Source organism: Lissotriton helveticus, chromosome 1_1 (genome assembly GCF_964261635.1).
Source record: "Lissotriton helveticus chromosome 1_1, aLisHel1.1, whole genome shotgun sequence".
Taxonomy (NCBI): domain Eukaryota; kingdom Metazoa; phylum Chordata; class Amphibia; order Caudata; family Salamandridae; genus Lissotriton; species Lissotriton helveticus.
Window position 1 is genome coordinate 928,830,937 of NC_136057.1, and position 19,845 is coordinate 928,850,781.

The window sequence follows — 19,845 nt, forward strand, 5'->3', positions numbered from 1 at the left end:
TTCTACAATGTCTGTTTATGCTGCACAAAGGGACAAGTTTGTGGCTTGTTGTAACACCTATAGTACGGACTCGTTGCAGGCTAAACTGTCCTATACTTTATTTTTTGTTTTACCTATGACCAAGCAAAGACTTGTGATGCACTTAGCTAATAGGTATCTGTTGGTCATTTTGGCCGTTTTGCATTTACGGGACCAACTGTTCTTATTCAAATCACCTGTTGTGATACTTTTTATCAAATGTATACTCCACAAGTTTCCTCCTAAACTATTTGTAATGGCTCAATGGAACCTTAACCTAGTTATTTCTTTTCTTTTGTGCACCTCTTTTGAGCTGCTTCACAGTTGTCCGAGATATCTCCTGACCATGAAGACTTTTGTCATCACAATAACTTCAGCTTGTCATGTAAGTGAAGTTCAAGCTCTATCAGTCAAGCCGCCCTACAACATCCTCTTTCCGGGCAAACTGGTAGGTGTTGAGGACTACCAAAGATTATTAATTCCTTTCTTGTCGGCAGCCCATCAATCTTCTGACATTCTTTGCTCTATCTCACCCCTCCAAAGAGAAGGAAAGACTGCATCTTTTGGATCCCAGAAGAGCGTAAGCTTTTACATTGATCATACCAAAGAACATTGGGTGGAAATGATTTCTTTGTAGGGGCCTCTGGGGCAAAGATAGGCAAGGCAGAGCAGAAGAGGATTTTATCCAGATAGATAGTCCTCTGCATTAAGATTTGGTTTACACATTATCCAAGAAGCGGCTTCCGGAAGGATTGGCCGCCCATACCACGAGTGCCAAGGTTGCTACAGTTGTACTGGCCCACAGAGTGCCTGTTTTTATATATTTATCAGGTTGCAACGTGGGCTTCAATGCAAACATTATAGAAGCATTATTTAAATGACAGCAAGTTCTGATGGAAAAGGGCATATTGGTCTTTCAGTCATGCAGGGCTTTTCGGTCTGCGTCATTCCACAGACTCATGACCAGGGGAGGTTCTACTTTAGTATCTATTCAAAGGTGAGGAATCTTCAGTTAGAAGAATCCATTAGAAGAACAAGTTTCCTTTGGTAACACTCTTTCTGGTGGATACTCTATATAACATCAGATTCCTCACCACCCTCCCACCTCCCTGCTCTGTGAAATGGACTCTTTCTCAATCCAAAACATTCCTCAGCTACAGATCTTCACATTGGCACAAATAATTGGTCTTGAGTTCCTCGTCGGAATATACGCTATATGTTCAGAGTGCATAACCAAAATATCAGTGTACACAACTGCAAATATGTCAATGAATTCTTGTACAACACTGATCAGAAAATGCTAGTAGGCAGCTGCTGGTATTCATATAACTCAAATTCTGTCTGAAAGGCTGTCTTTCATTCCTCACCTTTAGAAATGGCTATGAGCTGATATGTCCTCCAATATCTGACTTAGTAAAGATAAACGCAGTACGGATCTGGTTTAACTTGTTTAGATTTTTGTTTTTTAAACCCCTCGTTTAACGCTTCGTAGTCCATGCATATTTGTAGTTCTCTACCCTTTTTAGGTAAGAAGAACAATAGAGTTTATGGGGTTCTTGAATCCCTCCTAAATAGATCTCGAGCTGTTTCTCCAGCTAGGACTTAAAATGTTCATTCTCTCTTTCTGTAAGAGGGTATGTGCACGTTAGATAGATCTGGTACCAGGGGCACAGATTTCTTCGAGTGTCATTCCAAATGAAAGGTTAGGTTTCACCACTTTCTTCACTAAATAAGTCGCAAAATCTTGGTGGAAGGTGGGCATTTTGATGGTTTTTACAGTCATGTAAACGTTGTTGCAGTCACTTATACGGCAGGCAACCTCATGGCCACACTCACGAATCTGGAATTTCTGAGAAGAACATGTTGCTTATTCAAAATGTTGCAAAGCACACTGACAAGAAAAAAGTCACCTTGCTTGGGTCTCAGAAACCTTCCATTTTTTTGGTGCAGTTCTTCAGAAAATTTAGGTCCTGGCTAAAATTAAGAAACAAATTATGTTGCCTTCTTTTATCCTTTTCTGCTTTTGTGGGGGAGTGGAGTGAATCATACTTATCTGCATTGGTGCCACAATGTCTGTAGAGTTTATAGTAACGCTTGTATCGGTATGAATGGGTGGTGGTGGTGCTCAGTGTGACATTGAACCTACTGCAGTACTAAAGTGATCACAGCATCGCGATCCATTGTTTGATCCGCGACTTGAGTCAACATGTCCATGAGCTTATCCTAAGCTCACTGTAGAATAACCAGGCTCGTTTGGCCTCTAGCCATTCATCCTCCACCACCAGCTGCTGTAATTCCTATAATTTGCTATGCATGTTTGAGTCACAGTATCACCATCAAAAATACAGAGTAACTCAATTACAACAGCTCAAAACAGTACAAGATTGGATTTTCAACGCCCACCAACAGAGTGGGACAGGCTGTTGCATCTCCCAGGAGCTAAGACAGCATGGAGGTAGTTTGTGGTTCTGGATTTGGGCAGGCCAATGTCTAACATAAAAATATGAAGTCTGAATTGGGTCAGAAAAATGTTTCGTTTTTGTAGATCTCCAATAAATCGCTACAAAGGAGCTAGAGGAATTGCTAGATGGCTACTTATTGAGGGTGAACGAGTCTGAGCTAAAGGATAATTAGTGACAGAAGTCTCAGGAGTGCTAGATTTCCCTTGCTTGTAAACGTTCTAATTTCTGCAACATTCCTCCTGTGTGGGCCCTCAGCTTTTGGTTCTCCCCATGTGCCAACTCAGCCTGCCACTGCACATTCCTTTATGTTTTACTTAAGAATGATGTCTTGAATATTCCCTTAGCCATGCTGCCTGGACCATCTAAAAGCAGGAACCTGTTTTATGTCAGTTTTCAGCTCATTGGAATAAACTCCTCTCTCCACTTGATCACAGATGTAGCATAGAGCTTCAGACTCCCAAAGACTCCTGACCACCACTGAGATTGATTCAATTATGGCCACCTGTGCCTCCAGTGGAGGAGTGTCAGAACCAAACAAAACCAACTAAAATAACAAAAGAAAAAAAAAGTGCATGCTTAAATCTGTTGGAATAAACAACTCTTTGTCTAGCCACTGCACTTTTCAGGATCCCGCGATGCCTCAGCAAAATGTTTTCATATTTCACAGAAGCAAGCCTTGTGTAATTTTGTGTAAATGCTGAAGATGAGACAAATAATGGAAGTCTCCACTCGATAGAGCCATATGCTGAATAGGACTTTGAGGAATATCTGTAATTTGCTTTCGTTTAGTTATGCGATATTTCCCCGGAATTGTATGAAATGCAAATCAGTAATTTGCGCTATAAATCTGAAAGAGACACGTTAGTGATAGATTCCTTACCTTAGAATATCCCCAGGCGTCAGACTGGATCCGGATTTTTTTTGCGTAGCAGTACCCTTGCGCGTCACTAGGCGTCGTCTGCGGCTCCGCGTCCGTCGTGGGCGTCGTGATGACGTCGTCGAAGTACTTAGACGCCGCCTCCGCGTGCTGACGTCAGTTCTTCTTTTTACTGCGCCAGCAGCGCAGATCCGGAAAAAGTGGTACCGTAGTCATTTATTGACTGAAACCTTTTACGATCCTTTTTGATCATTCTTTCGAGTCTTCGACTCCGAACGATGCCGGTAGGGATGCCAGGTTTTAAGCCTTGTGAGGATTGCGACCGACTGATGTCGGTCACGGACCCTCACCGTCGGTGTCTCCACTGTCGCGGCGTCACTGTCACTGTCGCGGCTCCGACTGCCGGGCCCTGACCTCGAAAGCTAGGCGGGAGCGGTCCCGCAAGCGACTCGAGCTCCGGCAGTCGGCCCCGCGCCGTGAGAGGTCCCGGTCCGGACGGAGGTCGAGGGACCGGTCGTGGGAGCGGAGCCACCATAGCTCCGGGAGTCGACATCACTCCTCAGGGTCGAAGTCGTCAGATAAGCACAAGAAGTCGAAGAGACGTCATAGCTCTTCCGACTCTCCCCGATGCGGCCGGGGGTTCGGGTGACACTGCCCACGCGGCTCTGTCGGAGTCTCGGGCGTCACGTCCGGCCCCACACCCTCCGGTCCCTGGGTCACGCGCGACGCCGGAGGAGATCGAACGTTTCCTCATGGCCATGAGGTCTCTCACTCCTCCGACGGGCTCCGCGGTGCCTTCGGGCCCAGCGGACCCGTCTGGGGGCCCTAACGGGTCGGGGGCTTCGGGCTCGGCGCCGCAGGACCCCACTGGATCCGCTTCTGGATCCGGGTCGTCGCCGGTTGACCTAACGACCTCACCGGCGCCGGTCCCTCAGGTGTTACCTCCGGCGCCGTCTTAGGGCGGCGCCGTCCCGATGCCTCCCTCGATCCGGTTCCGGCGCCGCTCTCGACGCCGTTTGGGGAGTTCTACTTCAATGAGCCGGCCCCATCATTTGACACCCCTGAGTACCAGAAATGGGTGATAAAGAGTATTGGGAGGGGTCTGAGGACCCTCTGACATGGGAGTGTCAGTCCCAGGAGGACTGGACAGGTGGACTTGGGGATGCCAGTGGTCTGGACACCTCGCCAGACACTGGTTTTGTCTCACCTCTTACCGTGGCTACGGAGGAGGGGGCAACCTACAGTGTGGTGCTGACGCGGGCGGCCAAGGCCTTGGGCCTTGAACTCCCCGTCGCGGCCGTGAGGACTAACCTCCTCACTGAGGTCCTTAAACCGCAGTCAAGCTCGGCTGAGCTTCTGCTGCCGTTTAATGAGGCCTTGACCGACGTTCTTTTGGGCACTTGGTCCAGACCCGCTACAGGTTCGCCTGTGGATAGGAACGTGGCCAGACGCCACCACCCGGCCCGGGTGACCCTTGTTTCCAGTCCACCCACTCCACCCCTGAGAGCCTGGTGATCCAGGCCTCCAATTCCCAGACCGCATTCCCGTCGGCTCCGCCTGACAGGGAATCCAAGAGGTATGAGCAATACGGCAAAAAGGTATTCTCCTCCCTGAGTCTGGGACTGCGGTCTTCCAACACCGCATGCCTCTTGGGCCGCTACACCCACTCTCTGTGGGATACGGTCGCAGACGTGCTGCCAGAATGCCCGTTGGAGGTACGGGCTAAACTCGGCCAGGCCCTTGTGGAGGGCCGAGATGCAGCGCGGTATTCTATCCGGTGTGGGCTGGATACCACCGACTCACTGGGCAGAGCGATGGCAACGGCGGTGGCGATTCATCGCCACGCCTGGTTGAGGTCCGCCAACTTCTCGGCCGATGTCCAGAATACACTCATGGACATGCCGTTTGATGGCCGTCGCCTTTTTGGCGACAAGGCAGACCATGCGCTTGAGCGCTTTAAGGACTCCAGGGCTACGGCCAGTTCCTTGGGCCTCTCGGCCCCGCGCCAGCAAATGGGTGCCTTTCGCTCCTTTCGTCGCCAACGAAGGGGCGCCCTCACATGTGCTGCCAGCCACGCACTGCAGACTAACATCCAACACGGTGGCGGTCGTGGAAACCGCCGTGGAGGCGGTCGGGGACAACGGCGAGGCCAGTCCACACCCTCCCCCGCAGCATCTGCCTCAAAACCCTCCTAGTCTGTGCTTTCAGGCCCATGTGACGCCAGTGGGGGGCAGGGTTCGCCATCACCTCCTCCACTGGCGCACTGTCACATCGGACAGGTGGGTGCTGCAAATCGTCCGAAGGGGCTACTCCCTCCCCTTCGAGGCGACTCCTCCAGCCATGCCACTGCAATACCACCGCGTATCGGGGGATCATTTGCGACTTCTGCAGGAGGAAGTTTCGGCCTGCTTGGCAAAGGGGGCCATCGAGCGCGTTCCTGGGCCAGAAGTAGAGTGTGGTTGCTACTCCCACTACTTTCTGGTACCCAAGAAGGGCAAAGAAGGCCTACGCCCTATCTTGGACCTACGGAACGTCACGGCTTCCTCCGGAAGGAGTAGTTCAAAATGTTGACACTGGCTCAGGTCTTAGCTGCCCTGGACCCAGGAGACTGGATGGTCGCATTGGACTTGCAGGACGCTTATTTCCACATCCCCGTCCTGCCGGCCCACCGGCGCTACCTGCGGTTCACGGTTGGCCACGAGCACTTTCAGTTTACCGTGCTCCCCTTTGGCCTTACCAGCGCCCCACGGGTGTTCACAAAGGTGATTGCGGTGGTCGCAGCTCATCTGTGCAGGTTAGGGGTTTCAGTCTTCCCCTACCTCGACGACTGGTTGTTGAAGGCGGGCTCGCCCCAGACAGTCGTCAGCCACCTCCAGACGACGGCAGACCTCTTGCACCAGCTGGGGTTCTCCATCAATGTGCCGAAGTCACACCTGTGCCCCTCTCAGGAGCTCCTATTCATCGGAGCAGTTCTCGACTCTGCGCAGTTTCGGATTTATCCTCCCGAATAGCGGGTTCGGGATATTCAGGCTCTGATTCCACTCTTTCAGCCTTTATCCCGAATCTCGGTCGGGTTGACGCTGCGGCTTGTGGGGCTGATGGCCTCCTGCATCCTTCTGGTGCATCACGCCCGGTGGCGGATGCGGGCTCTGCAGTGGGACCTGAAGTTTCAGTGGGCCCACCATCAGGGCAACCTATCTGACCATGTCCTGATCTCGGAGGGCACTGCGAGACAGCTGCAGTGGTGGCTCACGGACCGCGATTGGAGCAACAGCAGATCCCTCTCCCTTCCCCAACCGGAGCACGTACTTGTGACGGACGCATCCCTCCAGGGCTGGGGAGGCCACATGGGAGAGGCGGAGATCAGAGGCCTCTGGTCTCTGGCGGAGTCCCGGCTCCATATCAACCTTTTGGAGCTGCGGGCGATTCCTCTAGCACTGAAGGCATTCCTCCCCTCTGTCCGGGGGAGTGTAGTGCAGGTGTTCACGGACAACACCACCGCCATGTGGTACTGCAACAAACAGGGCGGGGTTGGGTCGTGGACCCTTTGCCAGGAGGCTCTGCGCCTCTGGCAGTGGCTGGAACATCAGGGCGTGACCCTGGTGGTTCAACACCTGGCAGGTTCTCTGAACGCCAGGGCGGACGAGCTCAGCCGTGGGTGCATGATGGATCACGAATTGCGTCTGAACTCGGACGTGGCGCAAGGCCTCTTTCAGCAGTGGGGAGAGCCTTGGTTAGATCTATTCGCCACAGAAGTGAACGCGCAATGTCATCAGTTCTGCGCGTTGGAATTTCCAAGGCGGCACTCGCTCGGAGACTCTTTTCGTCACGAGTGGGGTTGCGGTCTGTTGTACGCCTTTCCGCCTATACCACTTCTGCCCAGAGTGCTGAAGAAGATCAAGCGCGACCGGGCCCAAGTCATCCTTGTGGCTCTAGACTGGGCACGAAGGTACTGGTATCCCTAGCTCCTCAGTATGTCAGTCGATCCCCCGGTTCGTCTGCCTCTTCAGGAGGACCTTCTGTCGCAGCAGCAGGGGACGGTCCTCCACCCGAACCTGTCCAGTCTCCACCGCCATGCTTGGAGATTGAGCGGCGACAGTTGAGGCCATTTGACTTGCCTCCTGAAGTCTGTAATGTCATTCTGGCAGCCAGGCGTCCCTCCACAAAATCGGTATACGCCTGCAGGTGGAATAAGTTTGTGGCATGGTGCACAGCAAAGGCTGTGGATCCACTTTCTGCCCCTCTTTCTGAGGTTCTTCTCTTCCTTCTTTCTCTTGCCCAGCAGGGCTCTGCTCTGGGCACCATCGAGGGCTACCTTTCTGCCCTTTCCGCCTTCTTAAGGCTACCTGATCAGCCATCTTTGTTCAAGTCCCCAATTGTAAATAGGTTTTTGAAGGGCATCACACACATGTTCCCTCCTGTTCCATTCGTGATGCCTCAGTGGGACTTGAACCTTGTACTTACTTATCTGATGTGCGCTCCCTTTGAGCCACTTCATAACTGTCCTCTCCGTCTTCTCACTTTGAAGACTGCCTTCCTGGTTGCCATCACCTCTGCCAGGAGAGTGAGTAAGCTCCAGGCTCTTTCTTCCACACCTCCTTTCCTCTCTGTCCATCCGGACAAGGTTGTGTTGCGGACAAGACCCTCTTTCCTGCCCAAGGTTGTCACGGCCTTCCACATCGGGCAGTCCATTACCTTGCCCACCTTCTTTCCGCCTCCGCATCCCTCGAAAGAGGAAGAGTGGCTCCACGTCTGGACCCAAAACGTGCGCTCTCTTACTATCTGGATCGCACACACCAGTTCCGGGTGGATGACCAACTCTTAGTTAATTACGTGGGCGCTAAGAAGGGAAAGGCGGTGCACAAGCGGACCATCTCTCGGTGGATCATCTTGTGTATCCAGGCATGTTACTCCTTGGCTAAAAAGGAGCCCCCTGTTGGATTGAGGGCTCATTCCACTCGGGCCACGGCGACTACAACTGCCCTGGGCCGGGGAGTGCCCTTGCAGAACATTTGCCAGGCAGCTACGTGGGCCTCGCTGCACACGTTTGCAAGACACTATTCAAGTCAAAGGTATGTTTATTATGATCGTAATCTTTAAACAAGTGCAAGAGGCAATACCATAAGTTTAAAATATTCACATAAAAGTTAATAAAATCATTGTACAGAATAATCTAATATCGGGTAAAACTCTTACACACCCTTATACATTTCAAATCACACCAATAAAATTGCACATATAATAAAATAGCACTTATTATCACTTTAAAACACTTTCATTTCCTTAGATCAAGTATATATTTAATTGGTTTAAGATTCATAAAATCCTACAGATTACTCCTGGCTCTGTACCGCCTTTATGTATTTTCCTAGGGCAATTGCAATATCAATGGTGGGCATTTCGGTTAGGAGGTTGGCCACCTGTGCCCTTGTTCTTATATCGTGTTTTAAAAATACTGGACGCAGCCACAGTTCCCGCTGTTCTAGTAATGTTAGGCAGTCAAGAAGGGTATGTACAAGGTCGCCTTTGGAGCCCAAATTACACCTGCAGCACCCTTTATGATCTAACATTTTTGATTTTAGGTCTTTGTTTATTAACCATGGGCTGATCCCAATCCGCAACCTTAATATCTCCTGCCTATAGCAGCGGTTTGGTAGGATGTCTAAGTAGGGAAACCAGTTATCATTTGACCAAGAGTTCATCATAAATTCTACTGATTGTTTCTTTACTAAATAGCCCATATCAATCTTTCTGGATACTTCCTTCCCATTAAATTTCAGCTCACTCTTTGTGTACAGACTAATTGGTGCGTTTCCTGGTTTACCTCCACCTTTAGCCTTTTACAGACCTGCATCATTCTTTCCCTACAAACTTTTGCCCATTTTAGGTCACTATTTTGGATTTCTTTCCTGCACCATTGTGCAACTTTTTGACCTTCTGTATCTTCCAATCGTTTCCAGAGTCTGATTATTGCAGTTTGTACTTGTACCTCCCAAGAATTTATACCTATTTCTATTCTTATAGCTTGAACCATAGATGATTGTGTGAGAGATAAGAGGCTTTTCAGGCATTTCCCTTCCACCAAGTCCCAGGCTCCCTTACCGCTCAAATAAAGGATTTCTGCTCCGTATAGGACTTGTGGGGGTATCATTGCGTTAAAAGCTTTTAGAAGTGGACGGTGCGACATATCACCATAATCCCGATTAAACATTTTTAGTCCACAGATTGAGGAATGAGCTTTTGCTTTTTGTGCTTCCAAATGAGTACGCCAGTTTAGTGTCTTATCGAACCATATCCCTAGGTAGCGATATTCTTTAACCGTCTCCAGTTTAAGATCACCTAGATACCAATTAAACCTACTTGCCTTTTTACCAAAGCATAACATTTTTGTTTTATCTAAATTTACTGTTAAGAATTTACTAGCACAGTATACATTAAATGCGTTCAGCTTTCTTTGGAGGCCTAACTCGGTCTGGTCTACTATTACCAGATCGTCTGCATAGAGTAGACAGGGCACCTTTTTTCCGTCCATTCTAGGACTTGCACTACCCTCAACCTCTAGGTAGGTCTGACAGGAATATGGAGAATAACTGTGGGGCCAGAACGCAACCCTGTCTTAAACCGTTAGCAATTGGTATTTTTTGCGTCAATGACCCCACAGTATCCCTAATAACTTGAGCCCAGTTACCTCGATGTAATTCCTTTATTATAGTCAGTAGGTCTTTGGGAATTTTCACCTTCATTAATGTTTCCCATAGGCAGTCCCGGTCTACTGAATCGAAGGCTGCTCGGAAGTCAACGAAACCGCAGCATAGCTTGCCATTTTGTTCCGTTGACTTCTTTGCCATTGCCCACAATGCGAAACCGTGATCTATCGTGGAGTGCCCCTCCCTAAATCCTCCCTGTTCTATGGGTACTATTTGAAACTCCTTAACCCATGCGTTAAGTTGATTTAACACAATTTTGGAGAAAACCTTCTCTCCTATATCTAGGAGGTTAATCAGTCTGTAGTTTTGTGGTGCATCCATACTCCCTTTCTTATGGATTGGCCTGATTACTGCGCCCTTCCAGTTTGGTGGCATTATGCCTTCTGTTAGTATTATATGGAACATCTGGGCGAAGAATTTTGCCCACCACTTTACTTCTGACTTTATTATTATTGCGGGAAGGTTGTCTGGTCCTGCCGCACGAGTTAGCTTCAGTTCTCTTATTATATGCTCTACTTGCTTCTCGTTAAACTCAGATTTAAGGTCTTCAGATATTTCCTGCCATTTTTGGGGCTCTACATGATCTCGAGGAGTTCGTACCCTATACAATTCCCTTATATACTCCTCCCAGGCTGCCTCACTGACGACACATTTCATTTCTCCGTCTGTCGGGCCAGAGGCTGCCTTTACCATTTTCCAGAATTGTCTTAGGTTTTTTTCCTCAATTGCTTCTAGCAGGTTTAACCAGCATTTCTCTTTATATGACCTTTTTGCATCATTTACCATTTTTTTTAATTCTGCTTTCAGCTTGTTTATACGTTTGTCTCTCATGGGTGAAGTTCTTTTTTTGCCTTCTTTGTGCTGCCCGTATCTCTCTTTTTATAGATTGGCACTCGACAGAGAACCATTTCACTCGACTGGCCGGGGGTTTTGAGCTAATCTTTTTATCCTTTTTTAATTCTATTCTTAGACACTGAACTACTTGGTCTATCTTCTCTATAAACCATTCCAAGTCTTTACTCTCTAAGTTTTCTGATTCAACTTTAATTTGCATAACCTTCAGTTTTTCCTGGTATTCCTCGGTAAGTCGTGTCGTTACACGTTTAGGGTACTCGACATCCTGTGGGATCACTTTGTCTCTAGGCATCTTTCTTCCCCCAGAAATCATTAAGTACAGTGGATTATGGTCACTAAGTTCTTTTTGTTCTATCTTGAAGTCCCGTACTAGAGGGAAATTCCAAGCTGGCATAAACATGTAGTCAATTGGACAATTCTGTAGACCTATTTTAAAGGTCTTCCCTGCTGGGCAGTCTGTCTTCATTCTACCATTCAGACATTGGAGACCCCTACCTCCTCGGAAGTGTACTAATTCCGTTTCCTGTTTCGAGGGCTCACCTACTGGAAAGCTAGCGTGGTTTATTCCATACACCTCTAACAGTTCTCTATTCCAGAGGTCGGCCTTCTTTGGGTTTAGTTTATGATTAAAATCCCCCATAATTATCAGAACATCCAAAGCATATTTTTCTAATAGAAGGTCCACGTCCTCTGTAAAATATCCCATCTCACTCTCATACTCTGCTGCAGTATCCCACTGCATGTATACATTCATCACAGTCAACATTTTGTATTTCATTTCCAAGGTCAACAGTTCTAGTCTACAAGCCAGTATCCATTTGCATTTCATTTTTAACGATGTTACTTCTCTCAATACTTTTGTTGAGACTAGTGTCATTAACCTCCCCCCCCCCCTCCCCCCCCCCCGACCCCCGATGGACGGGCAAACCTTTTTCTCGTGGCCGGGCTATTCAATTGTAGATATCCCTCGATGAGTGGGGTTTCGGGCAAGAATAAAGATCTGTGGGGCCCTCGACATTGGCCCTCCGATATGGGTCCTCTGCCGAATCCAGCCCCCGTAGCCTGCAACCTCGGTTTCCTCATCGACGACAGGCTCTCTATGAGACAGCAGGTAACAAAGGTCGCTGCAATCTGTTTTTCCATCCTGAGATGGTTGCAGAAGATCCTATGGATGTTGCCTTGCTCTACTCGGAGAACTGTCGCCCAGGCTCTTGTGATCTCCCGCATTGACTATGGGAATGTGCTTTATCTCGGGGCCGATAAGGCCACAATGAATAAGCTTCAGGTGGTGCAAAACTCCTCAGCTCGCTTACTGTGTAATGTACCCCGGAGATCTTCCGCAGCTCACGCTCTGCGCGATCTTCACTGGCTTAAAGTCCCGAACCGCGTAAAATTTAAAACCTTATGCCTTCTTTTTAAAATCCGGCAGGGTTCTGCCCCTAAATATCTGCAGAACCTGGTTCAAGTCTACAAGCCTGGTCGTACTTTAAGATCCTCCACTAGTGGCAATTTCCTGGTCCCTAGAATAAAACTGGCCAAAATGGGCGGCCGTTCGTTCTCTTATCTCGGTCCAAAGATGTGGAATGCTCTTCCGTCGGCCCTGAAAGCTGAGACTGATCTCCTTCCTTTCCGAAAAAAACTGAAGACTTTGCTGTTTAACTGATCCCTCTGCATTGTTGGTTCTATTGGGCTTTGCTGTTTCCTTTCTTTTATCTATCCCTGGCGCCGGGAAACCCACTGAGGGTAGCTGTGCGCAATACAAGTTTAAATAAATAAAAAAAATAAAAAAAATGTCCAAGTCTCTTGTAGGCAGGCAATTTCCACTTTGTTTACTACTTCCTTTATATATTCTCCCTTTAGCTCATTGCCTAAGCCATTTACATTCCATGTTAAGAGACTTAGACATTGCGGCACCCCCCATCCTATTCTACCTCACTTAGGCCACCCTCTTCTGCCCCTTCCTGCGTATAGCTCTCGTTGGGGTCTCCCACATAGCTGCTACTTGGAGACCAATTATCCCATGAGGCATCGTTTCCTGCATTATTTATCACTATATTCATCTCTAAATAACTTCACTTGTCTCCTCCCTAGACCTGCATGGTATTTTAGAAAGGTACTGCCCGAGAGGCCTTTTACCTTCCTCTCTGGTATTACCCTTATTCCCATTTGGTTTATCTCACTGGTAGCTTTTAGAATTGCCATTTTTACCAGGTCTGAGTGAAGTGACACTTTTGTTATTTCCTTGCCATTTTTATTTTCTACAAAACCAACTTGCCTTGGATCGTTTGTGCTGATCCCACTCAGGCTACTGCATTTGGCGAATGCGGTCAGAATCTGCGCCCTATTTAGGGGGTTCATTTTTCTAACCATCTTTCCCCTTTTCACAGCTTGTAACTGTTCCAAGTATACCCATTTGTTGTTATCCACCTCTAATAATTTCTTGGGAGTTTCGTATTTTAGCTGTCTGCCCCTTGTTCTCCCTGGTGGCAACCCTTGACTTTCCACTCCTGCTAGATCTCGAGATTGTGAGCTATCAACTCTTTGGCCATATTTGGGTTGTCCTGGACCTATCCTTACTTTCTGCATTGCAGTGTGAGATGTTGTAGGTTTCTCCTTCAGCTCCTTACTACTCCAATTTTTCCTCGGTACTATCGGGGGTCTTTATTATTTTAATCTCCGATTGCGGGGGTCCAATCGGTACGTAGGTTGGAGCGGATGCGTTTAGGCCTGGCTGTGGCTCCCCCTCTAGTTTCTTCCCTTTTCTCTTTGTCGATAGGTACGGGCCCGCTTCTTACCAACCCTATTCCTAGTGGGGGCCACTGCATACACCCCTCGCCTTTTTATCAGCATCGGGCGTCGGGAGATATATACATTATCTAATGCCTCTACCGATTCATTTACTATACTTTGTTCTATGGGTTGGGGTGTAACTACTAGATTTACCACGACTGCATCTGCAGGTTCATTCTCTACGCTTTCTTCTATGGACTGGGGGGTAACTACTGGGTTTAACATATTTGGCATTTGGCTCTTAATCCCCACCAGTTCCTCTCCAATCTTTTTTAGGAACAATTTCTGCGCTTTCAACACTCCATTATTTGATAGTGTTACTTCTAGAATTCCTTGTAATGTCTTCTGTAACATCAATATTGGTTCCATCAAGGAAGATGTGGGCTTTACAGAGAGAACCGAGTCCTGTGGGTTGTTTCTTTCTGGGTTTGCTTGATTACCCGTTCTTATAACGTCCTGCTCTGATAGTTTTTTTTGGCCATTTTGATGCTGCAGGGGTTGATCTGGCGCGCCTCCCCAGACAAAGCTCGGACTCTGACTTTCGTTCCCCCTTTGTTCTTCATTTTCAGAGGATTGCAACGAGAAAATTTTTGGAGATTATGAGAGACGAGGCGTTGCTATTTGAAGATTTTGGCTCAGAAGGGTAAGGTTTATCAGTATGGGGTCCTCCCTTCCTCTGTATCAGAAGGTTGTTCTTCGGGGTGTTTTCCCATTTCTTTCCTTATCTGGTTCTCTTCCTCTACCCCCGCCTCTTCTCTGGCCTCCGCGCCATTTTCCTCCTCGTCTTCCTCGTGTTCCAAGTTTATTACTGTCTCTATAGATTTGTAGTGTTTCCCTACAAAGACCTTTATAGATTTGGAGGCTGCCAAGTTATCTTTCCGTTTAGCGGTTGTTGTAGTGTAATCCCTTCTGGCTTGCGGGACGTTTTTAGTTGCCCTTTTCTTTTCTTGCATCGCCCCTTGCTGTTTTCCATAGCAGAGGCCTGGCTTTCCTGGCTCTCTTCCAGTGATATTGAGCCCTCCATTAACTTACTCTTCCCTAAGCTTTCGTCTTTGCGCAATTTTTGCCCTTTTTTCGGGGCCATCTCTTAGGTTTGTAATGCCTTTATCTGCGATGCTGCTATAAATAGTTTCACAGTTCTGTTCAAAATTGACTTGTAAGTATACGCTAGTTCTTTCACTTACCTCTGTTGTGCCTTGTGTCCACCAGCCTGCCTTGCCGCTCTTGTTATCCTCTCCCAGGGTGTCTCTCCTGCTTCTCCCTGCACTTTTTGCTGCGACGCTTAAGCGCCCGAGTTCTCGTATCCTAAATGCTAAAATTGCACCTTCGTTCCTAGCTCCTCAGGCGCCTCAGGAGCTGACTTGGGTGCTGTCACGATATCCAAAAGTCCAAACTGTACCTGCCCCCCCCTGCTGCTGCACCGCTGTCTGGCGTGCCTCCGATGTGTCCTGGCAACGCCGGAGGCTCCTATCGGTGCCCATGCAGCTCTCCCGCTACTTTTCCTTTCGCGAGGCTAAGGGGTTGAGGGTTGGCTGGGGGTGGCTTGGGGGGTGTCTCAGACGCACGATGTCAGCGTCTCCACACTTGTTACCGCGCCCCGCCACCACCCCCCATCCCCCCCCCCCCCCCCCCCATGGCACACACGCTGCCTCACGCGCCGTTTGTTTTCCCGGCAACCGGCGTCTGGTATCCGTGCTCCGTGTTCGATTTGATCAGGCTCGATTGTTCAGGCTGCAGCTCCGGCAAGGCTAGGCGTGGCTAGGCAACAACAGAGCTGTGAACTTCAGAGACACTATTGCCTGGACAGTCAAGTCCGGAGGGATGGCTTTTTGGCCGTTCCGTCCTCCAGGACTTTCTGGTGTGATTATTGGTTTGCAGACCCTCCACCGGGGTTGGTATTGCTGGGGTATCTATTCTAAGGTAAGGAATCTATCACTAATGGGTCTCTTTCAGATGTATTATTACAGATATATCATTACACAAGTAGTAACTTGTGCTTTAGTGTGCATTGCCATCGTGAGGATGCCTTTAAAAACGCACCTGTGCGTTTGCAGTAAATTTTAACCTTTTGTGGTAGGTTTGTAATGTGAATGCTGCGTACCTGCATGAAGCGGCATAATGGCGTAATTGTGAAAATTTCACATAACAAGCGTTTGTGAAATTACATGAATTACACCAGTGTAATTGGAGCATTGTAGCCTAGTGCCCATTCTAGCCCAACCCACTTATTCTAGTCCCACTTTAGCTCAGAAATTTGATGTAAGAATTTTAAAACTTCTTCGCTCACCATGCAGGTCCTATAATATCTTGTTATTCCTCTGTTTTCTCCAATTTGTGTGACATTTACTCAGTGGGAGTGCAAATTGATGCCTTTTGGTGTATTCTTTTCTGCAGAAAGTGCTCCAGTATTCTGTGAAGATGATTTGATGGGCGCTGCAGGGCTCTTGTGTATCCCTGCTTCTATTTAACATCTGTATTCAGTCATTAACTCAATTGCTAGAGACTTTGGGTGTTAGGTTTCGGAATTATGCTGATGTCACTTAAGTTGAGTTCCAGCTACCCACAGATGCTACAGTGGACTGAAGGGAGGTGGGGTGGTTGGTTGTTTCCATAAATGGATCAATAAGAACCCATTGAGACGGAGTGCCTCAAAAAAACGACATTTTGCTAGTTCCCTCAGACCACTGGCTAAAAAACACTGCTCTAACCAGCATTTTTTGTTCAAAGGGGTAGTGCCAATATCTGTGTAAAGGAAAAGGTGAAAACTTTGGGTGCATTTTTGGTGAGCATATATCAATTTAGTCCTGTAAACTGTTTGTTATTTAGAATTTAGTTATCTTAAATTGCTCGATAAGACCTGTTACCTGCTCTGTATAGAGATTAAGTCTAACATTTCTAGAGTGATGATTAGCTCGAACATTGTTAATAAGTTGCAAACCCTACAAAACTCTACACTAATGGCAGTTCGTGATCTACCTAAACCAGCTCATTGTTCTGTTCATCCGTAAGAACTGAAATGGTTGCCTGTAGCCTCTCGAATTGCCTTCAGGAATGCTTACTCTGTCTCATAATGGACTTCACAAACAATGCCTGATTATTTGAAACAAATTATCACTCCGTACAGCCCCAGGAGCGCTATAAGATTGGTGCCTCCCAGAAGTGGCAGATAAATGTTGCGGGGTTAAAGGGTAATTCACAAGCACAGTATGGAATTTGTTGCTCTAAGACCTGAGGTTCCTGCAACAGTTCTTCATCTTTAGGAATGCCCTTAAGAACATCTAGCATCCCTTACTGAAGTCCAACGCTTAGTCACCCCTGGGGGCTTTTGTATTTTGTAAATGTTTTCAATTGATTCATTCTTGATCTCATTTACATCTCAACGCACTTTTCTGAAAATTAACTTTGGATGAAATGTAAGCTTCAGTTGGCATGTTTTATTTTGTATTACATTTGTTTTGCCAACATTTTTTACTGTAGGATTTCTTTTAAGTCTGAGTGGGGTTTTCTTAGGAATTGAGGGGATCTGGTCCTGTTCTATCTAATCTCCGAATGCAGTTTGTGTTTTGATATTAAACCTCTGGAAAAAATGGTTCTAGCTGAGAATTCCATGAGAATTTCCCTAAAACTTTAGGTTGCATTCTAAATGGCCTTCTATTTTGTTGAGGCATCTATGCTGCAAGACATTAAATACTCGTCAAACATCCAGTATGACTCCATTGAGGTTTAGTGTAATGTTGTTCACTGCATTTCATCCTCCTGCTAAATGTGCCACCTAACCCCACTATTACCGGTCTGCAGGATGGACTTAGAATTGATTTCAACAGGAACAAAAAGTAACGATTGTTTTATATACTTTTGTGATGCAGCAACCAAGAAACATGAAGCAGCAAAGGAGGTGTTTACAAAAATTCCCCAGGATTCAATTGCTGAAATTTATAATCAGTGGGAAGAGCAAGGGATGGAGAGTGAACTTCCTGCAGAAGACGACAATGCTATAAAGGAACACTTATGCATTAGGGCCTACTTGGTGAGACAAGATGTGTGCAGTAGCTGAAGTAATTTTTTCTATGAAATGCATCCCTCATTTACATATATTTGCCTTTGCACAAAGGTTAGGTCTACCTAATCCTTTTCCAATACTCCGCTAACAAAATCTCCACTTCAACCATTCGTAAGAAATATTGGAGTACCACATTTTATTTTCTTGGGGCTAAAAGTTTTCATTGGCCTGTGTATTAGACTTACCTGCTTCCAAACTGCTAACCCCCTCCAAAGGTTCACATCATGAAATGTGTACATTTGATCTTTTCCGTGTTACTTTGCCACTGAATGTGTTATTGTATGGCTTGTTTTTATTCCTTTCAATATTGACTCAGTAAACTGCTTTTGGCATTAGGACTTAGTGTAAAGAATCTGAAACACCGTGTCTGGTAAATATTGCACCAAACAGACTATTAATTTTTTTCCCTGCACTCACACTCAATCTCTTAGAGGTTGGACTTACCTGCATTTAATTACGTGATCTTTTTAAAAACAGTAAAAAAAAAATCCTCAGGTCTTGTCATTGAAAGTTGTTCGCTAATCTTCTGAACATGCTGGAAAGCATTTGCCCAAAAAAAATGGTCGTTACCAATGTTAAACAATTTAAGCAAAAAAAAAATCCAAAAATGCTGGCCCTAGAACAGGGTTCTCCAAAGTCAGTCTTTGAGGGCCGGATCCATGCCAGATTTTTAAGATAACTACATTCATCTAAATGGGGCTATGCTAAAAATCTGGCATGGATCCGGCCCTCCAGGTGAGACTTTGGAGAACCATGCCCTAGAGTGATTACCTATAGTAATGCCAGCATGATGTGTGATAGCCCCTTTTTTTACTTTAAATTTATTGTTCCAAGATTACTGAAGCTGTAAATTAAAACTTTAAAAATCTCACAAAAGAGCATGAAAGAGAAAAGAGCAGCTTTGCAGCAAACTATAACGGATTTTGAGGATGGAGCACCCATGTATTTTCAGTGCCTCCTCCTGCCCTTTCCACATCAGTTAAATGCTGTAATTGTATCACTGCTATTTTCCTTAGAAAGGGGTTATATTTCCTCACTGAAAGTGCTCTTATTATTTTTCAGGAAGCCCATGAAACGTTCAACGAGTGGTTTAAACACATGAATTCAGCTCCTCAGAAACCGACATTGGTTGGACAAGCATCCTTCACAGAAAAAGTGGCCCATGAGCACAGAGAAAGTAAATACGAGGTACTGAAAACAGCTGCTTGTGAAATGTAGCTATTTTTGCCTTCTCTTTGATACTGTATCACCTGTTTGTTCCTTTAAAGAACAGCAGTGGTGATAAACATAAGTTCAGATGTACAAATATACAGGCTTTTCTTTTAATGGTACAACTTAATTGCTTTCAAGATTCCTACTTTCTTTCTCAGAGGTCCTTGCTGCGTTTCAGGCAATCTAAGCTAAAGTCAAATACATCTTGAATACATTAGAGCAAACCTAAAGAAATTCTAGCAGGCACAAATTACTGCCACTTTGAGTATGGGGTTGTAATTTTCCAGCCATTACTGCAGTCCTTTACCGTCACAAGGATCACTGTAGTTCATCTGCTGCTCTAGGAAAGATGTCATGTGTCCAAAATAGAGCACATTGCCGAAGGGCAGAGGTACTCTTCTTTGTTTATTTGTATATATATATTTTTCTTAAGAGAACACACACCTGCAGAATTCTGTCCATATATGAAATCTTGTCCAGAAGTGCAGGAGCACCCGGAAGAAGAGCAGAGAGCTGGGCTAGGGCTACAGGTTCCTCATTTATGGATCTAGGGAATGTACCTGCAGAGTGTATTATGAGGTTGTGTTGCATGTTCAAACGTGATGGACAGTTGTGCGGATCTATGATGTAAGCGATTCTTCTGCTCGCTGTGGTACTCAGATGGTGTAAATTTAACTCTAAAGAGATCCAAGGAGTGCCCTAATGCGAAGATACCCAGAAGCAAAGCACCCTTGTCAGCACCCAAAATGTAATTAGTGACAAAAATGTGTCCATGATAGGGCTAAAATACTTCTTAAACTTCAGAGAAGATTTGGGGTCTCCGAGATTAAATAGACAATAATTTTACTGACCCAGGTAGTTGAG

At 46.5% G+C, this 19,845-nt stretch overlaps 1 protein-coding gene across 3 annotated transcripts in view; it reads left to right on the top strand.

Annotated features, from left to right (window-relative positions):
• Positions 1 to 19,845, top strand: part of NUP107 (nucleoporin 107) — a 547,946-nt gene that overhangs the window by 448,551 nt on the left and 79,550 nt on the right. For all 3 annotated transcript variants that reach the window (XM_078676641.1, XM_078676632.1, XM_078676648.1), the window contains exons 24-25: positions 17,576 to 17,736; positions 18,832 to 18,957. In XM_078676641.1, coding sequence (XP_078532767.1) covers positions 17,576 to 17,736; positions 18,832 to 18,957 — 287 coding nt within the window. The remainder of the gene's footprint in view (positions 1 to 17,575; positions 17,737 to 18,831; positions 18,958 to 19,845) is intronic.